General features: G+C 37.5%; 1 protein-coding gene across 1 annotated transcript in view; it reads left to right on the forward strand.

The window, feature by feature from the left end:
- OTOG (otogelin) overlaps positions 1 to 19,153 on the forward strand; it is a 106,656-nt gene that overhangs the window by 32,224 nt on the left and 55,279 nt on the right. Inside the window, exons 19-21 of the mRNA XM_026078980.1 lie at positions 2,760 to 2,803; positions 4,035 to 4,188; positions 16,423 to 16,530. Coding sequence (XP_025934765.1) covers positions 2,760 to 2,803; positions 4,035 to 4,188; positions 16,423 to 16,530 — 306 coding nt within the window. The remainder of the gene's footprint in view (positions 1 to 2,759; positions 2,804 to 4,034; positions 4,189 to 16,422; positions 16,531 to 19,153) is intronic.

Consider the following 19,153-nt stretch of genomic DNA (forward strand, 5'->3'; position numbering starts at 1 on the left):
TTTTTGTCCTGTTTTTTGCTTTTTGCATCACTACATTCATGACATCCTTTCCATGGTTTAGCTTTGGAAAAGGTAAAATACCATGTACAACAATTTTTTTTTTTTTTCTGAAGCAATGTTTGAGCTCTCCCTCCCTGTATCAACTGTTACAGCAGTTAATTAAAAGCAGAACAGACCAAATCATTTATGTGGTAAATCAATATAATACTTCCATTTCTTGTAAAGACCAGATAAGAGGTTAATATTGTCAGACACCTGTTGCGATGGGGACATGACACACACACATACGCATCATGTAACCTAGCACCAATCTTCAAGTTAGCTTGTCTTTACCTTAGGGCAGATGCCCTGGAGAGTACCAGGCAATGCACCTGGCACAGTTCCTCTCCGCATAGGGGGCTGTGCAAAGTCTGGAAGTGGTGTTGCCTGGCTTCCCGGATATTTGTGTTCGCAGAGCATGTGCCAGGCAGTGCTGGCAGTCATGGGAAGGGGCTTCTCCAGGTAGATTATTTGGCTTGCTCCCTTTCATCCTCTTCCCCAGAGTCTAGTCTACTTAATTACACTAAGTCCTGTGAGGAATATTTGGCTCTGAGTAAACTGAGATCACTGATCATGTGATGGTCCACAATTTTTATTTATTTATTCATTCCCCATGTGAACTGTGTTTAAAAAGTGTCTACTGGTTGACAAGTACTGTGTTTGAAAATAAAATGAGAAGTCTGTGTCTGCTAATTAGTCATAACTTTTGCTGGCCGCATTTTAACAAGGCTGTATACCTGTCTGTTGAAAAGAAAGACTTTCAAACGCAGAAGTAAAAACTGCTAGATCTTTGGAATTAGCTTGTGTTTAGCAGTAGGTTAGGAATCATGTAGGACTATGTGTAGATGAACATGAAGGAAAATGCACGGAATGTGTTGTTCGTTATCTGTCACTGGTTTCCCATCAGAAACAATTATGATCTTTATCATGCTGTCCTCATCCTTTTTCTTAAGCGCTTCCTTTTTGGAACTTCCTTTTTCAAACTGGATTTTTTTTCACATTTATCTATGGAGTAGCCTTTCTACTCTGCCTTCTTTAAGCATTTTTTGAAACCATTTTCACTGTGATGGTTTTCAGTGTCAGCATTTGTTGCTTCCGTATCAGTTCCCTTTGGTATTGCTTTGCCTGTTGGCTGAGTTAAACTGTGAGGTCCTTGAGCCAGGGCTTTTTTCTGTAATGCTTTGGGATGTGGATGTGACCTCAAATATGACACTAGATTGGCCGTAGTGCATGGAGAATTTGATTCTGAATTTGCTGGCTGAATAGCAGTAAGTTTATTAAGTTTATTGGGGAGATCATAGCTGTTGCGGAAGAATGGGAGAGTAATATTGAAGTTCGCTGGCTCATATTCTCCTCTAGTACAGCACAGGGCCTGAAATGAAGCCAGTGCTACTATTTTCTTCTCTGACACCGAGTTGCTATCAAATTCACTGCCATTCTATCAAAGTAGTAGATTATTGTGGCTGAAATTGGACAGGAACAGGCAGTGTTATAGTGCTCAGTGCCTCTTTGCATTAGGCATCTTGTTCCTAGGCTCAAGCTTTTTACACAGTTGCTTTTCTTTGCTGTAGTGTGTCACGTAGAAGAAACCTTTTGCTGTGCCTGTTTCTCTCTGTGTGATGATTTGTATATGTCAATGGATATACACACTGTAAGCTTTATACTCACTGAAAATGTATATATTAAATTTTAATTAGTATAGAATTGTATTTTGCGCTTTGCTTCCCCGAGCCAAGAACACTAAAATTATTGAAACAACACGTCTTCAAACAGTCATATTAGAAATGAGATATAAATTCATGAAATTGTGAGTCATTTTCAGATGGATATTTTGTTCATGGTCCGTGTTAGGAGCAATTAGGAGATGACAATGGCATTGAACTACTCTTCCTGTGCTGTGCTTGGGAAAAAATCTTAACCATCCTAGTTCATAACATAAAATTGTTGCAGTTGATTTTTATCTTTATGTTGCACCAAATTAATTTTGCTTCAGCAATATGATAGCAATCTGGAGTAGCAAGCTACTGTAATTCTATTATTCAAAACTGGGGTTTTACCTTCAACTGTAAGATAACTTGCAATTGTTGGAATCTTCTAGATTTTCATGTAAGTGAATAGCTTGCTTTTCAGCAGAGTTCTGAGCTGCTGATGAGAAAAAATTGAGCATTTATGATGGTGTTAAAGGTGCTCATATAAGAGCACATACAGAGCAGGGTAGAGAGCACATATACAGAGCGGGGTAGCTTGCTTGCTTGTGGGTTTTTTTTTTTGTTTTGCTGCAATTACTCATTGAATTTCATTTTAGATAATAATAATCCTGTTTGATACACAGGACTTGGTTTACTGTTATTGGCACCAGTGATTAAAACTCCCACTGCCTTTGGGAGCAGTATAGTGGTATATTTCTGTATGTATTTTTATGTCAATCTATGCATTTTAAATTCCTCACAGTAATGTTTGTACTGTGCAATGCTTTTTATTTTGGGGGCTTTTTTTGCATCTTTAGATTACACAGGAAAGCAAAAGATTGAAATGTTGTTAATACTTTTTATGCATTAAAGCAATAAGTACTTCCTCTCTAGTTACTATCCATAATGCATATGCATTTATACAGTTCTCATATTGATTCATATTGTATGCATCATTATTAAACAGTCAACAAGCACTAATGTTTCAGATCTTCCTGGTGCTTATTACTTATTCATATATTTTTATTGCAGCCATTGCAAGGATGGAGTAATGAATTGTGATATCAACATAATTGGTGAGTGAAGAGAGAAAGGGAAAAGATGCTTCAAGTCTTCTGACGACATATCCTCTCATCTCTGTGGAACATCGTATATAGTAGTGGATTGTGCAGTCAGTACAAACGAATATTATGCAGGATGGGAGCCCTAAATTAGAAATTATATATTTGTATGATTGAAAGTAGGGCAGGTGTAATGCAGCAGCAGATCTGTCCAAACTACTGCTGCATCTGAGCAACTTCCCTTTTCTTCTGATGCTATTTTAGTTTGCTAATTTAACAATTTTAGTTACATGACATAAAATCGGAACTTCAATAGAGTAAACAAAGGCTAGTTTTGTCCCATAAAACATGGTTGTAGGAACTGAACACCGGCAGTGACTTTTTAGATTTTTTTTTCTCCTCCACAGCCCTTGAATAACTTGGAAATGTCAAAAATGCTCAAACTACTGAATAACTTTGAAATGTCAAAAAATGATACTGCTTCTGTGATACGTAAGAAAAGGAATATAACAAATGATTTTTTTTTCTTTCACATGTTGTTAAGTATTAAGGTCCAGACTTGGTGAATGATGCTCTTTTACTTCAGTTTAAAAAGACTTTTTTCCCCTCTCTTTTTTGATGTTTCAGTTCCAAAATTGCCAGCTCTTTGGCTTTTAGCAGAAATCTCTTCCCCAGGCACTTTTAAGGTGGTGGTTGTACTGTTTGATAACTCTTTGGAAACTCCTCATAAAAATGAAAATCAAAAAAACCCCAACCAACTAAAAACTCTTCAAAACCCAACCACCACTTTGGGCATTTCTGTTGCACATGCACAGTGTATGCTCAGCGCATACCAAAAGTAATTGTGGGATAGAGTAGTTTTATTTGTGGTCAGCAGCTCCAGCACTGAATGTCGGAGCTAGCTCTTAGACTTTTTTACAATATTTTTATTTTATTTTAATTTGTTGGTTAGCTTTTCTTCTTTAGTAGTACTTCCCTTTTCTGCTTTGGAAGGCTAATTCCTGACCAGCTGTTAGTAATGTCCCTTACTGAGCCAATACATTCATTTCAGTATTTTATATCAGATTTGTAGAGGTTCTGTGAAGTTAACTGTGATCAGGAGGAACAGACAATAGCATGTTACTGGTCCAGTGGATCTTTGTTTAAATGTTCTCAGTCTAAATAATCTAGCTGCACACTCCTGTCAGATACAAAATTTCAGGTGTGAAGACTAACGTTTTTGTCTTTTCCCCTTTCCTCCTCCCAGCACACAGCTGCCCAGTTGGCCAGATTTATATCAACTGCAGTAATCCACAAACTGATCCTGAGCTCAGCAGAGAGAGGACTTGTGAGAATCAACTGCTAAACCTCACTTTCTCAGCACATCTTCCTTGTGTTTCAGGCTGTGTCTGCCCATGGGGGTGAGTTCAGACCATCTCTTATCTCTTGGTGCGCAAAAATAGATGTCTAACTTCAGCAGTGATTGAGTAGTTAATTCCGATGAGGACATATCACTTTTCTTGGAGAATTTGAGGTGTCAAGGCGTGAGTGCCCTGCAAAGATATGTCCCTTTGAAGGCATAAGTGGCAAATTAAGATACAAGTGGAGCCCAAGGTCTCATACCCCACAATAATAAAAACAAAGTAACAGGAATGTAGAAGGGACATTGAAGTCATTTAATCCAATCACTGCTCTACAGCAGAATCAAATATATCTAGATCACTTTGTGCAGCTGTTTATCTAACCATTAGGGTTTTTTTGAGAACTTCACTGAGGGAAGCATGTTTTTTTCATCCCTAGGCATTATTTTTCAGTATTCTGCCCCTTGAAAGGGTATTTTACCAGTCACAGGGGTTTAGGCTGCAGGTGTGCACACAAGCTGTGGGGGTTTTTTTTGGAATCAAAAGTTTATAGAATGACAAGTTTTTGTAATATATAGTTTATAGGATCAAAAGGTTTTGGAATAAAAAGTTTATATCAAAAATTTATACAATAATCTGTTGTTTTGTTTTGGGTTTTTTTTGTGCATGATCTCTGTGGTTATAAACCTCTCCCTTTGCCTCCAGAAGTAAGTTAGGTCTAGAACTGATGTTTTGTGGTGTTGGAGGGCTCAGTGTCAAACAGTAGTGATCCCAAAGCTGTGGTGGTAGGTTTGAATGGTTACAAGGGGCAGAATTTTGTAATTTCCTAGAGGCAAAAAATATGAAATTAGGAGGTGCCATATTTAGAGTAACTTCTGCAAACTTAATTCTGTTCCCCATGGTTATACATTATGTCTGCAGAGATAATAACAAGCTACTACGTATTTGTGTGTGTGCGTGCATGTGTAGGACCTCACCCTCAGTGCTTAAGGTAGATCTAGGAAACAGTGTCACAAGCCTAGCTTTTGACCAGAAATATCAAGCTGTATAGGTGAAGCAGAAATAACAAAGTACTTAAACATTGGTTTGCATGTAGTCAATACATGGTGCTAGGTTCTGACTAACATGGTGAGCCTTATGTATTGTTTTAGGGACACTTCCACCAAAGGTAAGGGAATAAGTTTCCAGGCTCTGTCAGTGTTTTCCTATGACATCCAGTGTCATGGCAAAAACTTACTATTACCCTTTTCACAGGACAGGTGCTTCTAAGTAGCTGAGAAAGGGGAAGCAGGGCAAACCCTGTTTTATGCCAAAAGCCTTACTTTGCATTACCTTGAAAAGCAACTGTTTTGAAAATTAATCTAGTACTAACCTGGTTAAGAAGCATTACAGACTTTGAACTGCAGGTCTCAACTGCGGGTAACAGTAATTTCAACACCTCTTACACTCCCTTGCCTTTAAGGTTGTGCCTGTAGTTTGTTTGCATAAAAAATGTCAGTTTACTGACCTTGGCCAGAGCATGGGAAAGAAAGGAAGAGAGGAACTGAGACAGAAAAGTGACAAAAACATGCAAAATTCTTGTGTGTTTTTTTTACAGTGCAATAATTGTTACTCAATTATATTACTGATTTACTGATTAATTGGCTTCACTGATGGTTCTATCAGGAAGACATGTTAAGTCCATTTGAAGTGTAAAGTTACACATAAACAAAGGTAGTCTTTCTGTAGCTGTTTCCTTAAAGGAAATTAGGACTTGTTTAGTAGTCTGTTTCCAAGACTTCCTTTTTAATCTAATCTGAGTAGCTCTGGTTCATTGCTTACATTTACTGGGCCACTTCCGCATGGTCAAAGGCTAAGGGAAGCTTTCACCTCCTTCCTGCTAGGGAATGCGCATGTTTCCAAAGGATCATTCTTGCCCAGTGGTAGATCTGTATTAGGTCTCATCGCTGTTAGGAAATGTGGTTGCAAAAGCTGCAGCTGGAAAACAGTTCTTACAGTGTTTGTGGGGCCAGGAGGGCAATTGAATTTGGTTTCAGGAAAAGTTGGCTGATACAGTAGTGTTCTGGCACCATACGAAAGTAGAGTTGTTCATATGACAAAACAAAAGTTTTTCATATGACCTCCTGAGGTTAAAATAATATTGGATATGTGTTAAAAACCTTCTGTTGAGATAATCTATTGATTGGTACAGTAATCTATATATTACATCACTAATCAGCTTTTTCATTAATACAGTATTTTGTTAGGGTTCTCAGCCTTTTTTTTTTTTTGCGTGGCCCAAGAATTACTTTAAACAATCTGTAGCCTTTTTTTTTTTTTTTTGCATGGCCCAAGAATTACTTTAAACAATCTGTAGTCTTTTTTTTGCGTGGCCCAAGAATTACTTTAAACAAACTGTAGCATTTATTTGTTTTATCTTCTGATCAAAGACTGCATCATTTTGGAATACAAAATATAATCCAAGGATCATGAATAGGTATGTATGTTCACATGAATTGAGATTGCCTGAAGATTCAAAGATGGTCCTGAATGTGTTTTTTTTAATTTTTCACGTATGCCTTTGGAAACCAAAGAGACAATTCTGCTGTGTACAAACTGTGTATTTTTTAATCTAGATCAAAGAATCTTAATATTTTAGTAATAATGGCACTTGTATACAAGTTATTGGATCTGAATAGCCCTGCTTCTTTTTTATAGCCCTACTTCTTCAAGGCCAACATTTTTTCTAAATATGGTTGGTCTGTCCAGCATCTGAAGAATCTGAAGTATTACTTGAGATGCTTCAGAACATTTTCTCCAGCATTCCCTCTTTGTTATGCTTAGAGGACATTCTAGTGGAGTACAATGACATGCAAATCAAATACAAAGTAAGTAATTCATAGTGAAAAGTAGCAGTTGTCTCTATGGGTGTAACTCATGTGACCCCCTTTTTAGTCTAGAGCAGATGGGTTGGATCCTAGTAACTATGCTGTAGATATCTAAATTTATGGGAGATCATTCTGACTCTATGGGTTACAGTTCTTACAGGGTGAAAATTATTATTGCTTACTTCCCCCCCCACTTTAAAAATAAGATTGAGAATACAATTCTCCTGGAACACTTTCTAATGTTGCTTTATCCTACTTTGCTGACAATCCCTTTAAGATAAGCATTTTATCCACGTTTTCCAAATCTCTTCAGAACTTCAAAACCAGTATTTCTCACCTCTCACTGCTTAAATGACAATTTCCTCTATTTTCCTGCTGTGTACCAGAAAAAATAAGTATTACTCTGTTCACAACTTTGTAACTTTTCAAGTCAATCTTTGAATTCAATTTTCTGCTTCTGGTTTGCTGTGATTCAAATGCTTTATCCTACTTTAATTATACCAAATGTGCATGATTTGACATGAAGAAACAGTCTTTAATCAAACTGCAAAGAGAAAATCTCTGTATTCCTACATGCTGTACAGCGTGTTTGCACTAAAACCTGATTTGCACACGTGCTGTATTCTGCCTGTCCTTTTCCACTAGCTTTCCATGGACTCCAGGCAGACTGATAATGAACTCTGAAACAGCCAACTTTTATTTCTGGTTTCTTAAAACCTGTTTTTACTGTTGCTGCCAAGCAAAGCAATCGCTTCACTGAAGAAAGTTGCCTGTGTTTTCTCCTTTCCTGCTGACCTTATTTTACCCCTGACTGCAGCAAGGAGCAGGATTTGGCCATTACCATGTTTGTCATTGTCTGTATATATAGAGCTTGGCAAACTGACAGTTGAGGGTTAATGGGAGTTTTGGTGGCTACTTGAAGTGTTTTAAAGACTCTAAGATAGCAACTGTGTGGGTACCTGCCCTGGAATGTATTAACAAGATCGCTGCGACAAGGAGGCCGCAATCATGTTATGCATGTAATTATCTGCTCTTTCTGAAACAGGCTGCCTTTGTGTCCAAACCTCCGCACGGAAATTTGACCTACTTCAGTTATTCAGCTCCCCTAATCAGTTTTTCTGTGCAAAGCAGGGGTATTATCTTCCTGCTTCATTCTTTGTAGCATGAGGTGTATTCAGCCTTGGGCAAATTATATTTGTGGTTTTTTACAATACTATTTTTCTGCTCATTTGAGACGTAGTTTTGTTCCGTGGTCTCATCTTGTGCTTAAAGATGCTGAAAGGACAGTGTGACTATTTACTATGATTCTGAAGTGTGTGATTCTCTTTTGCAGTCTTCACTGTCCGTATTTTATAGACCTTTTTCTTTTGTTGTTCCTGTTGATGTAAATAAAAACTTACTGTTCAAAGCAGTAACAGATGAGTGATTAGTTATGTGCAAAAGGGAGGGATATATCCTACCCTGGGTCTGTTTGTGTGTGCAGTGTCTCTGTACATGTTTACTCTGAATGTATTGTGAATCTTGTGCCTACATGATTGCTCCTTGGTGTGTGTGTGTGTGTGTTTTCTTTTAAAATGTGTACATGAATATCTGCAGCTGTTTCACTGCCAGTTTAAATGCTTGTCTATGAAACTTCAAAAAATCAGGGGTCTAGCAAACCAGACCCGAGTCTAACAAAGAGTTTTTCTCCTACTGTCTCTTCATTCTCCCTGTCAACCACCATTCGTAGAAGGTAGAAGAAAAGAGAAATTTAAGAAAGGTGATTACTCCCTAATTAAGCAGCATTTTAGAGCAGCCCCCACGCTAGTCTTAACTTGTATGGTCTGGTAATAGTGGTAAAGGATTCATATAATTCTTGAGACTGCAGGAATGCACCATGCTCTGTCTTGCCATTTTTGCAGATGGTTCCTGCGTGTTGTCTCAGGAGGCGCATGGAAATGGAAGAGGACAAAATCTAACACAAGATTTGTTGTAGGTTAAGGATTGTCTCATTAAATTTTGGAAGTGTTGGTTGCCTGATTGCTCAGAGTTTGAACATGACCCTATTTACAGACTTACAAGTGTAATGGATCATGATATTAGCCCATCTTTCATTTATAATATCCTGTTAAGCCAGCATAATTGTTGGAGGAAAAGATCCAATGTCATCTAAAGAGCCAGTTCCCCTATTGTCTCATTGGAGGAGTTTTCAGAAAAAATAAAGACAGGTATAAGTTTATTTTTTGTTTTTTTTATTCGATAGCTAAAAATATTAGAAGTTTTACTTGTCTCTGTAGACTTTTTGGCCACCATTATCAGAATGTGCTGGCTTCACAGAACTTGTAGCATTCAGTAACGTGAACGGCCTTGCCTCATCGCTGTGCAGTCACCAAGATGTATGAACTAAACAGGGTGCCTGAGCTGCCTACCCTGAATCAGTTTAACCATCAGCTTCTGACACCTGGGCCAATCATGTTTTCTATCAGTCTTTTTCTGATGAATTATTTGAAATATAGCAGGTTCTAATAGCACTATGGGCTTTAAAGAGAGGACAAATGTATCTTCACAGTTGTAAGGTTAAGGCTGAAATCAGGCAGGTATTTCCTACTCTTTATTTCCTGATCTTGGTGCTGTGAAATGAACTAGCCAAAAACATTACTACAACAAACAATGAATTAAAATATTGGAAAACAGTATATATCATTGATGAAGAAAATGAGTGCGTTTTTAACAGATTTTTTTCATAAAGACAATTTTCATTCTACCTTACATGTGAGCTTTTTCAAAAATATTTATTGATAACTGGATGTCTTAAGTCCATGCTTATAAATCTCCCTACCAGAAGAGAAAACTGAACATTAGGGATATACCTGCTGTGTACTTTTGTTGTCTATTCATTTTGAAGTGCCTCATTCTAGAAGAGGCACTGGGAGAAATGTTGTCTTCTTTTTGAAGACAGATGTTTTCATTTAGACTGTCCCAGTTGAATTGTTTAATAATATACATGTGTTTATTTTTAATAGTGTTAATCCATTCAGATTTCCATTAACTGAAGTATAAAATAATTTCATCTTTTATACATTAATTCTATCTTGCTGTAAAAATCAAGAGGTCTTCCAGTCCGTAAATATGAATAATAAATACAAATTCTTAGGGTTTTGTCAAAAACTTGTGATACACATTGCCCAAATGTAAAGAGTAATTATTTCTACTTCTGTTACTACCTTATGGTTTTCCCTATTAGATCATCTATATTTTTCCCTCTTACTTTTTTGTCTCCTCTATAAGTTATGTTAGCAAACCAGCTGCTATAAAAATACCTATATAATGAAAAATTAAGGCTTCTGTATTTCAAACCATTAATAAATCTTTGCTATGATTAACTTTGTGTTTGAACTTAAGTATTTTATATCTTCCTAACCATGGTTCTAAAGTTAGCTGTTATTTTCTCCCTATTTCAGTGATATCCTGTTCTTTGTTTCTCCATGTCGGTTGTGTTAGGGTATCAAAAATTAATTTTGCCCAACTGGCTGCTACTAGCAGTTCGATTATCTGTAGGTCCAGCTATGATCACTTCTTAACTTCTCACAACTCAGCAATGTTCTGCTAAACCTCGACAGTGCTAGACTTGCACCAGCTCAATCTAATGATGATTTTGAGGTCTGTGCCCTCCCCCGCCCCGGTCACTTGTAGTTCTTAGAAAATACAGTTATGAAAAGATAGTAAACTGAAGGCGGTAGTATCCTCCAGTTGTAATGAGGTTTTGTAACTCATGTAGGAATATTGTGCCAGGTTCTTTCTCCAAAAATTTAGAAATTATCATTGTATTTCCATAGTACAGAGGTGGCATACTGTATCAAATAACATGTAAGGAGCTTAAACACATTCCTGAGAGACTTTCTCTAAAAAAGAGAAGTCATCACTTTCTAATTTGTGCAAAGAAACAGTGAATTTAATGTCATCTTATGTGTCTGTGGCAAAACAATCCAAACAATGTGGGAAGAATGTAATTTAGTTTCAAATATTTTATGAAGTTGCTTTTTATTAGAAACAATTATATTAACCATATCATATGTTAAAATATGTCCCCTTAGCTAAACTGAAAATCCTGTCCTTTTGGTAAGTGGCATACTTTTACAAAAGACTTGCTGTTCCTCAAGTAAACAAAATTTAAGGAGTAAAACTCATAAATTATTATTCTTAACATGAAAATAAATAAAAATACTGATCACCTCCCTCTTCCAGATACCCTTGCTGCTACCATCACACTAACTTTTTAGTCTTTTCCCTTTTGTTTTCTGGATTAGGTGGAGTTCTAGAGGTGTCTCTTGGGAAACCTGATGTTTTTCAGGATACAAGTATTATCCCCAGTGGGGTACCATCATGGCTATGCACTCAGCTGTTTGCTCTGTGACAAAAACTGAATGAACATTCCTGTATCTTCTTGAGTGCTTCACAAACTGATATTTATTCACATTATTTTCTCATGCTAATTTCTATTTCTGGTGGCTGTAGAATTACAGTATGCTAAATGTAGTGGATTGGAGTTCATTTCCAGAGAGTGAATGAGTGTCCTTTGCAGCGCCTTAGCAAGCCAATCCACTTGTTTTCCATCCTGTTGCATTCTGCAAATCTGCCACTGTCCATGGTGCATTGCATTGCTTCTTACCTCCTCTTGCAATGCTTCCAACACCTTATTGGTCTTGCACTTCCAAGTTCATATTAGATGCAGATAATTTTTTTTCCCCTGCACTTTGTATTTAACTCAGATTCCTTCACCAACATCTTTTAGATTCTTGAGCAGCTTGACATACTACCTTCTGTTATTTCAGTTGTGCTGAAGCAGAGAGTCATTGAACTTTCCGCTATTTGGTTTGAAAGGAAGACTTCTTTTATGCTTGGAGTTATTTTCTGAAAGTTTTTTATTACAAAAATATATTAGCTGTTTAAGCTTGTTCATTAATTCAGCAAACTTGCATACTAAAATACTGTTAGCATAATTACAGAGTTGTAGGGGTTTTTTGGTTTCTTTGAGAGGACCTGAAATCATGAACTAGTTAAGCCATCTTTTGTTTGCTTTGTTTTATATTTAATCTCCACTACAATTCAGGCAGGCATTTGATATGACTCTAAAAAGCAGGTGCTATTATTTATTGGTGAAGATGTGCGAGTCCATCAAGCCACCAGCTCTGGCTGAGTTGTCTTCCTTATTGAAAGCTGCCTCAGCTATAAACTTCCGTTAGTCTTCTAGTAAATACCTTATCTTCTGTTACTACAGATAAGGAACTCAGAAACCAGGAATATTCTTTGACGTATGCCTTCAGATATCTATTTATTCCCCCAAAATGTAATTCATCAAAAAGAGGTGGGGGGGGAAAAAGAGTTGATTCCCAGGGAAGTGTAATTCTTTTCAAAATGAATGTATCTGTCTAAAGAAACTTCAACTAGTGACGGTGATTTGAGAAGAATTATTGCTATCTTCTTGCCCGTCTTTCATTGGAGTCCTTCCTTATGTGATTTTCTGTCCACAGCGCTCTTGAAAATGATAACTGTTTGAGGGCAAGTAGAGGTAGGATTTTGTCCAAAGTGTTTAACCAAATGTATTAAAAAAAAAAAAAAAAGTCATAGCTCTGAAGTACATGAGGTACAGCTGAGACAATGTGGAAAGGTATCAAACCACCCACCACCACTGACTCTCCATAGACTTCTCATTGATGAAATATGTTGGAACAAAGTATAGACCCTCACCTTTCTTTCTTTCCCTCAGTCTTACCTTGGGCTATGCTGTACCACCTCCCCAGCACTGCCCCGAGAGCTGCTGGTGCTCCTGGAGAAGACCTCCCCCTTGTAGGCCTGCTGGAGCTGAGAGCAGGGGAACCAAGCGCCTGCTTTCTGAACGCTGCTTTCTCTGGCAGGCTTCAGTATCTGCCCTCTTCTGTGTTCCTTCCCCACAAAACAAGCTAAAAAATAAAACTTCTATTAAAAGGAAGAAGAAGAAGAAATAAAAATGTATTTGCCCCCATTCTTTCATTCACTTTGCTTAATTCCTGCTGTGTTTGTCTCTTCAGAATGAGAGACTTCAAGACAAGGTCCCTCTCCTGCTCAGCTCTGGTGTTGCAGTGTCCTTTGCCAAATCGGTACCCAGGTTTCATGCAGCTCTGTGTATTACACCTTTGGCTTCTGAGAAAATTTTGCCTTTTCTGTCCACAACAATCAGAAGAAGGGAGGCACAGGCGGCTTTATGAGCTGAAAGATCCAGAGACAGCTGCAAAGAGATGAAGAGAAAGCAGGGGATTATCATTTATATGGGCCTGTGGAGAGGGCTGCAAAATATGGCAATCTAGGTGGTCCCCTTGAACTGCCCTTCTCCTTTCTGTTTTTCTTACTCTCGCATATCTTTTTGTTTTTATGCTGCTTTTAGTATTGCTGTGAATTTTCTTGTTTAGGGACCTACTCTAACTTAGCTGGGTGCTGATGGTAGAGCTGAATGCAGAGTGTGTATACTAACACAGGGTGACAGGGGAGAAGTGCTGGTGTCTGGCTGTAGCTCAGCTGAAGCATCAAAATCAGTTGTTAAACGGATGGGTACAGCAAAAATGCTAAAAACCCTACCAGTGTTCTGCAAAACACCTGATGCTTGGCAAATTCACTCAATATTTCTTTAAAATAAACTATGAAAAAAAAAAAAGAACTATAAAAAACACCTCAAGCATTTTATAATAATTAATTAAATCTTGCCTTTGTGGCAAGATTTGTGGAACCCTTGAAAAGCAGGTTTGTTGGGGGGGCAGAAGAATTCCTGGTTGCCTAAATCGGTTTGCAGTAGGCTGTTGCCTAAGGGAAGGGGAAGAGCTGCGCGATGCCCAGAGCCTGCTGGAAACTGTTCCGGTGGAGGCTGCTAACGGGGATTTTCTAGTGTTTTGGCCCAGCTGTGCAGGCTTTCTAAAAGCAAAGAAGTACTTATTCCCTCATACAAGATACAGATTGCTTATAATGATACCTTTACTGAGATTATTTAAGTATTTGTTGCATTTATGTTAACGAACAGAACTGTGTACAATAATGAGATAGTCCTGAGACTTAATATTGGTCAAGTATGGTGAGCTATAACAGGGATACATGTATCTTTGTAATTCATTATACATTAAGCATAGACATCAAGAAAAATGTTTGCTACTTCAAAGAGGAACAGTGCTAGGTATCTCAGTAGCGTTTTGGTGATGAATTCTTAGATCATTGAAATCTATCCCTTTGCTTGGCTTTACAAGAGAGAAAGCTGTTATCGCTTTTTTTAGGGTAACATTGCGAGGAAGAAACTGCATTTAGTGTTACCTTGTCAGTATGATGTCTTTTATGTCTGAATGGGGCCTATTCAGTTTTGAGCTTAGAGCAATGGGAAATTCCACAAGTGACAGAATACTTGAAATAAATATGAATTACAAAGGACACTTCCTATACCCAGGGGAAAATTACAGTATTTCAGTATAACTTCTTTTTTGTATGAAGTCAGTATGTTCCCAGAAAAAAAGATGCAGAGTTGTGGAATTTCCACCTGATGTAAGTAACATGCTGAAGAAAGGTCTAAGTCGTGGTTCACAAAATACTAATTTGTTAGTATGAGTTAATAAAAAGTTCTGTGCCGAACGCAGTAATTAGGTCTTTCCTTTTGGATACTGGGGAAGCAAAATACTGTTACCAACCAGTTTGTTAAGGATTATGCCTGGCACCTATGGTCTGTTTTTATTGGTGCAGGTATAGTCTTGCACAAATTAAAATGCTAAACAACAGAGAGGCCTAATTTGTTTTCTTAGGAAAAGCTCTATGATTACGTATCAAAATGTATGTTATTACAGAGAGTTACTTTTGTCCAAACAAGTTTACCTTACCAAAGAAAAAAAAGTATTAGCCCAATAGTGCCATTTTAAGAGACTGTTTCTTTTCCAATATAGGCACATTTCAAAACCTGGCATTTAAAAACAAGGATTATTTTAAATTTTATGGGACCTTCAAGAAATTCTTTTATTATGTAACTAGCATGTTTCTTACTCCAGCTTTTCATGCAGTATCAAACAGGATTGTGTCTAGGAATAGATATCGAATGAGAAGCAAGTTGGAGCTACAAGATTTAGAGTGAAATACACTATTGTAGCCTATTAAGAATTTATGTATTTTAAAAGAAAATCAGGATTTTCACTATGCAGATCTATTTGTCATTGAATGTGACTGGATCTTCTGTACGTTATTGGACTTTTAGGATCTGTCCTGATATCTGCTTGCATACCAGATAACATAAAAATATTTTTAGGAAATGAATCGATCTTTGGAAGAAATAAAACTGTCTTAGATTTAGTGAAAAAAGAGCTTTTTCATAAAATCATTCAATATTCCTGGTATATTTCCTGAGTCTTTTTAGTTTTTGTTTGAAATCTCTTTTTATCTAGTTCTCATACCTTTTTCAGTTTTTCTGGACGTCATTAAAAAAACAACAAGTGTTTTATTTTAAAATTTAGATTGGTTGCTTTCTTTTGTCTTGCTGGACGAGAATTCCTTTATTCTTTCTCTGTTAATGGAGTCTTTTTCATACTTGGAGATTTCAACTTTTGTCTATTACCTGAGGAGCTGTGATTATCAGCAGAAATTTATAGCTTTAGTCTTGAACCATAAATAGCTGTGCATATGCTTGTCTTTGTTATCATGAAAATCTCCTTTGAAGGCTATGGGGATATTTCTGCTAATAAAACTAAGCATGTTTGTGACAGTTTGCATGAAGGTAATGTGCTTCTTGTACCTGAGATGCATATGCAGTTAATTTCATACATCCTGGACAGCTCGCTCTATTGATTAGATTATTCTCAGAGCGGAAGGTTAAACTACAGATATGGAAAACTTCTGCAGCAAAACAAAGCTTTTGAATTCAAGTAAAGAAAAGATGTGAAGACCAAGACTACATCATTTAAATATACACAAGTATAAGTAAGCTGCTGATTTTTGACAGTGAGGGCACATACTACTAGAGTGAAAGGGCATGACGGCTCTTCCATCTCTGGGAAGGTTTACTTTAGTTGAACACAAGTTAATTGGCTGAGTTAAAAGGTAATTTGGTAAAATTTAGAGGAGGCCAGCCTTGAAAAATCTTAATGTTTCCCTGACCTTAAAATTTGCACATTAAGGAATAAGTCTTCACAGGATCACTGGTTAAAAAGCTAATGCCCAAAGTGCTAGCACTTACTAAAGATAAAATATTCAGGTGCCTCTGAAAGGAAATTACCAAATTATACATCTATAAGTAGTAATAAATTTGTGCCTTTTTAAATTTCAGAAGATTTTAAATATTGCTTCTGTTTTCAATAATCCTACAAATCACTTAAAAATACAGGAAAAGATTTTTTGTATGTAGACATCAGCTGTATTTCTGTTGAATGCATATTTCATGTTCTGTTTCTGATAGCCTTGTTAAACATGGAGATGCATGCTTGGAAGCTGATGAATGTCCATGTTCATGGAAAGGAAAGGAATACTTTCCAGGTGACAAAGTCGTTTCTTCCTGTCATACATGGTAAGCAGAAATCTATATAGGTGTTTATTTCATTTTAATTGTTTGGTTATATTTCTCTTTCTGTTTCATTTTTATGTTTCTTTATCTGGGAATGATAAAATTTGGATTTGGGTAAAGCTTGATTTAGAAAAATCATTAATTTGATTATCAAGATAATCTAAATTAGTATTCCTTGGCCAATGTTCCTAAAGTGTAGGAAAAATCTTTCAAACTGTGTAAATCAGTGACGTTTATGAAATTGAAGCTTTTTACTTCTTCATTTTCAAATTTAGTATTGAACCTGAGCAGTCTGAGAGCCCAAAACATAACCCCATGTCCATAAGTATAAATTTAAGAGACTACTGAGCAGTACCGTTTACTGAACTTAGCAACAGATAAATGAAATTGGTTGCTAATTCTTGTATGCGGAGGTAAGATAGCTGATGAATCAACTGGCTTTTAAAGGAAGTGTTCCAATAGACATTGATTGATAGGATCACTCATTTATGTCTAGAAAGTTATTCCTTTTATTGTCCAGTGTTGTGAATGCAGCATGTGCCTTGTACCTACATTACTTTGCAGACTGTCCTTGAGCGTTCTTATTAGAGCTTTGTATACTACCATTTCAATTAGCTTCACAAGAGTGATGTGAAAAAATACCAAATCTGCGTGATCCTGAAATAAACCCGTTTCCTGATGGGTTCTGTGTGTTTTCTTCTCTGTCCACTGCTGAATGTTGCCAGCTGGCGCTAAGCATTTGTCATACCAGAGCCTCAGAACAATGAGCCGTATTATCAAGCGTCAGGATGTTATGGTAGAGCTGGAGCCTCCAGCTTATCAGCAGAGCAGGTCCTTTTGTCCCCTTCTTTTAGCCTACCAGGAACATTTAACTGGTGTCACCTGGTAAACTGCTGCTCCTGGCCTGCACAGCTCAGTATAGCCCAGTACAGTGAAGGCTTGTCCAGTCAGCACTAACCACTGGCTTGTCTGGATGTCGTCTCCCCCTCCAGCCTTGTGCTGACTGCCTGCCTCTGCCTCTCGTCAGGTCCTCAGTATCTGCTCTAGAAGATATTTGTAGCCCTTTGGTCGACTGGTGAAGCGACTTACAAGCCATCTCCACTGGGCAGGCAGGTAAAGCGACCCGGGTTATTCACCCCCTTATTTCCAAGGGCCTCTCTGAGTGGACCTGGTGTGGGATTGCTTGCATCAGAAAGAACAATTATATCCCACTTAATCTGTATGAGACTTCACCAAAGGCAGCAGCAGTGCAGGCGGGAAGATATTGGATATTTAGCCTTCTCTCTTTTTTCTGAGGCCAAGCCCCTTAATTCATGCGCAGATCCTTAAGGCTCTCATGGCTTTTCTAGTCTTCCATGTCAAGAAGTAAAGACATGCAAAGTGCTAATGGCTTTTTGGCAATCAGCTGTCCACAGACAGGCTGGAAGTCTGCATCAAGCTCTGCTTCCCACAGAAGTGACATGTTTGTCATGAAGTGCAGAAGGTCTTTTAGAGTGCTGTATGTGTACGCATAGGTGTATTTGATATGTCACTGGAAATGTGCAATTTTGCTCATGTGAAGCATGACAGTGCTATGTGAGCAAGCCCACATAAGCACTCATAGCAGTTATCAATGACTTGAATGTTATTTAGCGCACAGGAATACTGTGGTGTTGGTGTTCAATATCATCTTATTAATGCATGATATAATATTAGTAACATAACTGTTAATCTAATTTCTCCATTGAACAGTAAAATGACAAATAGAATAACTTGGTAAGTTGGCAAAACTATCTATGGAAAGCTGAGAACCTTCAAACCTAGCTCTGGGGTTTGTCTGAACTGCAATGCTGTTTCCCAGATTGTGAGATGGACTAGTTTGGTTTTCACTGTAAGCTGTAACTGCCTGAAGATGCTGTTAACATGCGCTAGCTAGATTATACACAAATGGTTTTTATACTAACTGAAGGTTATCAGAGCAGCATTTTGGTGCTGTGTTGGGCAAGGTAAGATGGATGGTGCAGTTAGCAAAGCTGGTTTGTTATTGTCTATTGAGACCATTGAGGAAATACTGGTTAGTCTCTGTGGGCTGCTCTGTTGGGCCTTCTATGTTCTTATGCAATTACTTATTTGAAATACATATTAAAAAAAGCTAGTCAAAGTTTAGAAAAAGCTGATAGTTCTGCTTTTCCAAGTAGGACTCTCTAAATTCTGATATAAAAATGTTAGTTTACTTAACATGAAGGACTGGTCGAAGACATAGTGTATCTCTTGAGGCCTGCTTTTTGGCTAAAAAGTATGCAAAGAAGCTCCCTACTCATTGCTTGTTAAGATGTGATTCTGCATGAGCCCCTGATGGATCAGCATGTTGAGAAGGTTTTGAATAGGCCAAGGGAAAAGCTGAACCCTAGTGTCTCACAGACAGCATGAGAAGCAGCAATTACTCTTTCAGCTCAAATATACTTTCTTTCAACAGCATTTCTCTGTCAATACGCTTGATTAGGTTCCTGCCTTAGGCGCTACTTTAAGGTGACTAGAGTTAGCTGGGGTGAGTCCTGCTACCATCTGCTTGTGCTTTGTTAAAGCAAACACTTTTTACATGTAGTACTTTTAACTTATTTTAGCAATATGCTTAGTGTATTTATAT

The sequence above is a fragment of the Apteryx rowi genome, unplaced genomic scaffold (assembly GCF_003343035.1).
Source record: "Apteryx rowi isolate R43461 unplaced genomic scaffold, aptRow1 scaffold_49, whole genome shotgun sequence".
NCBI lineage: Eukaryota > Metazoa > Chordata > Aves > Apterygiformes > Apterygidae > Apteryx > Apteryx rowi.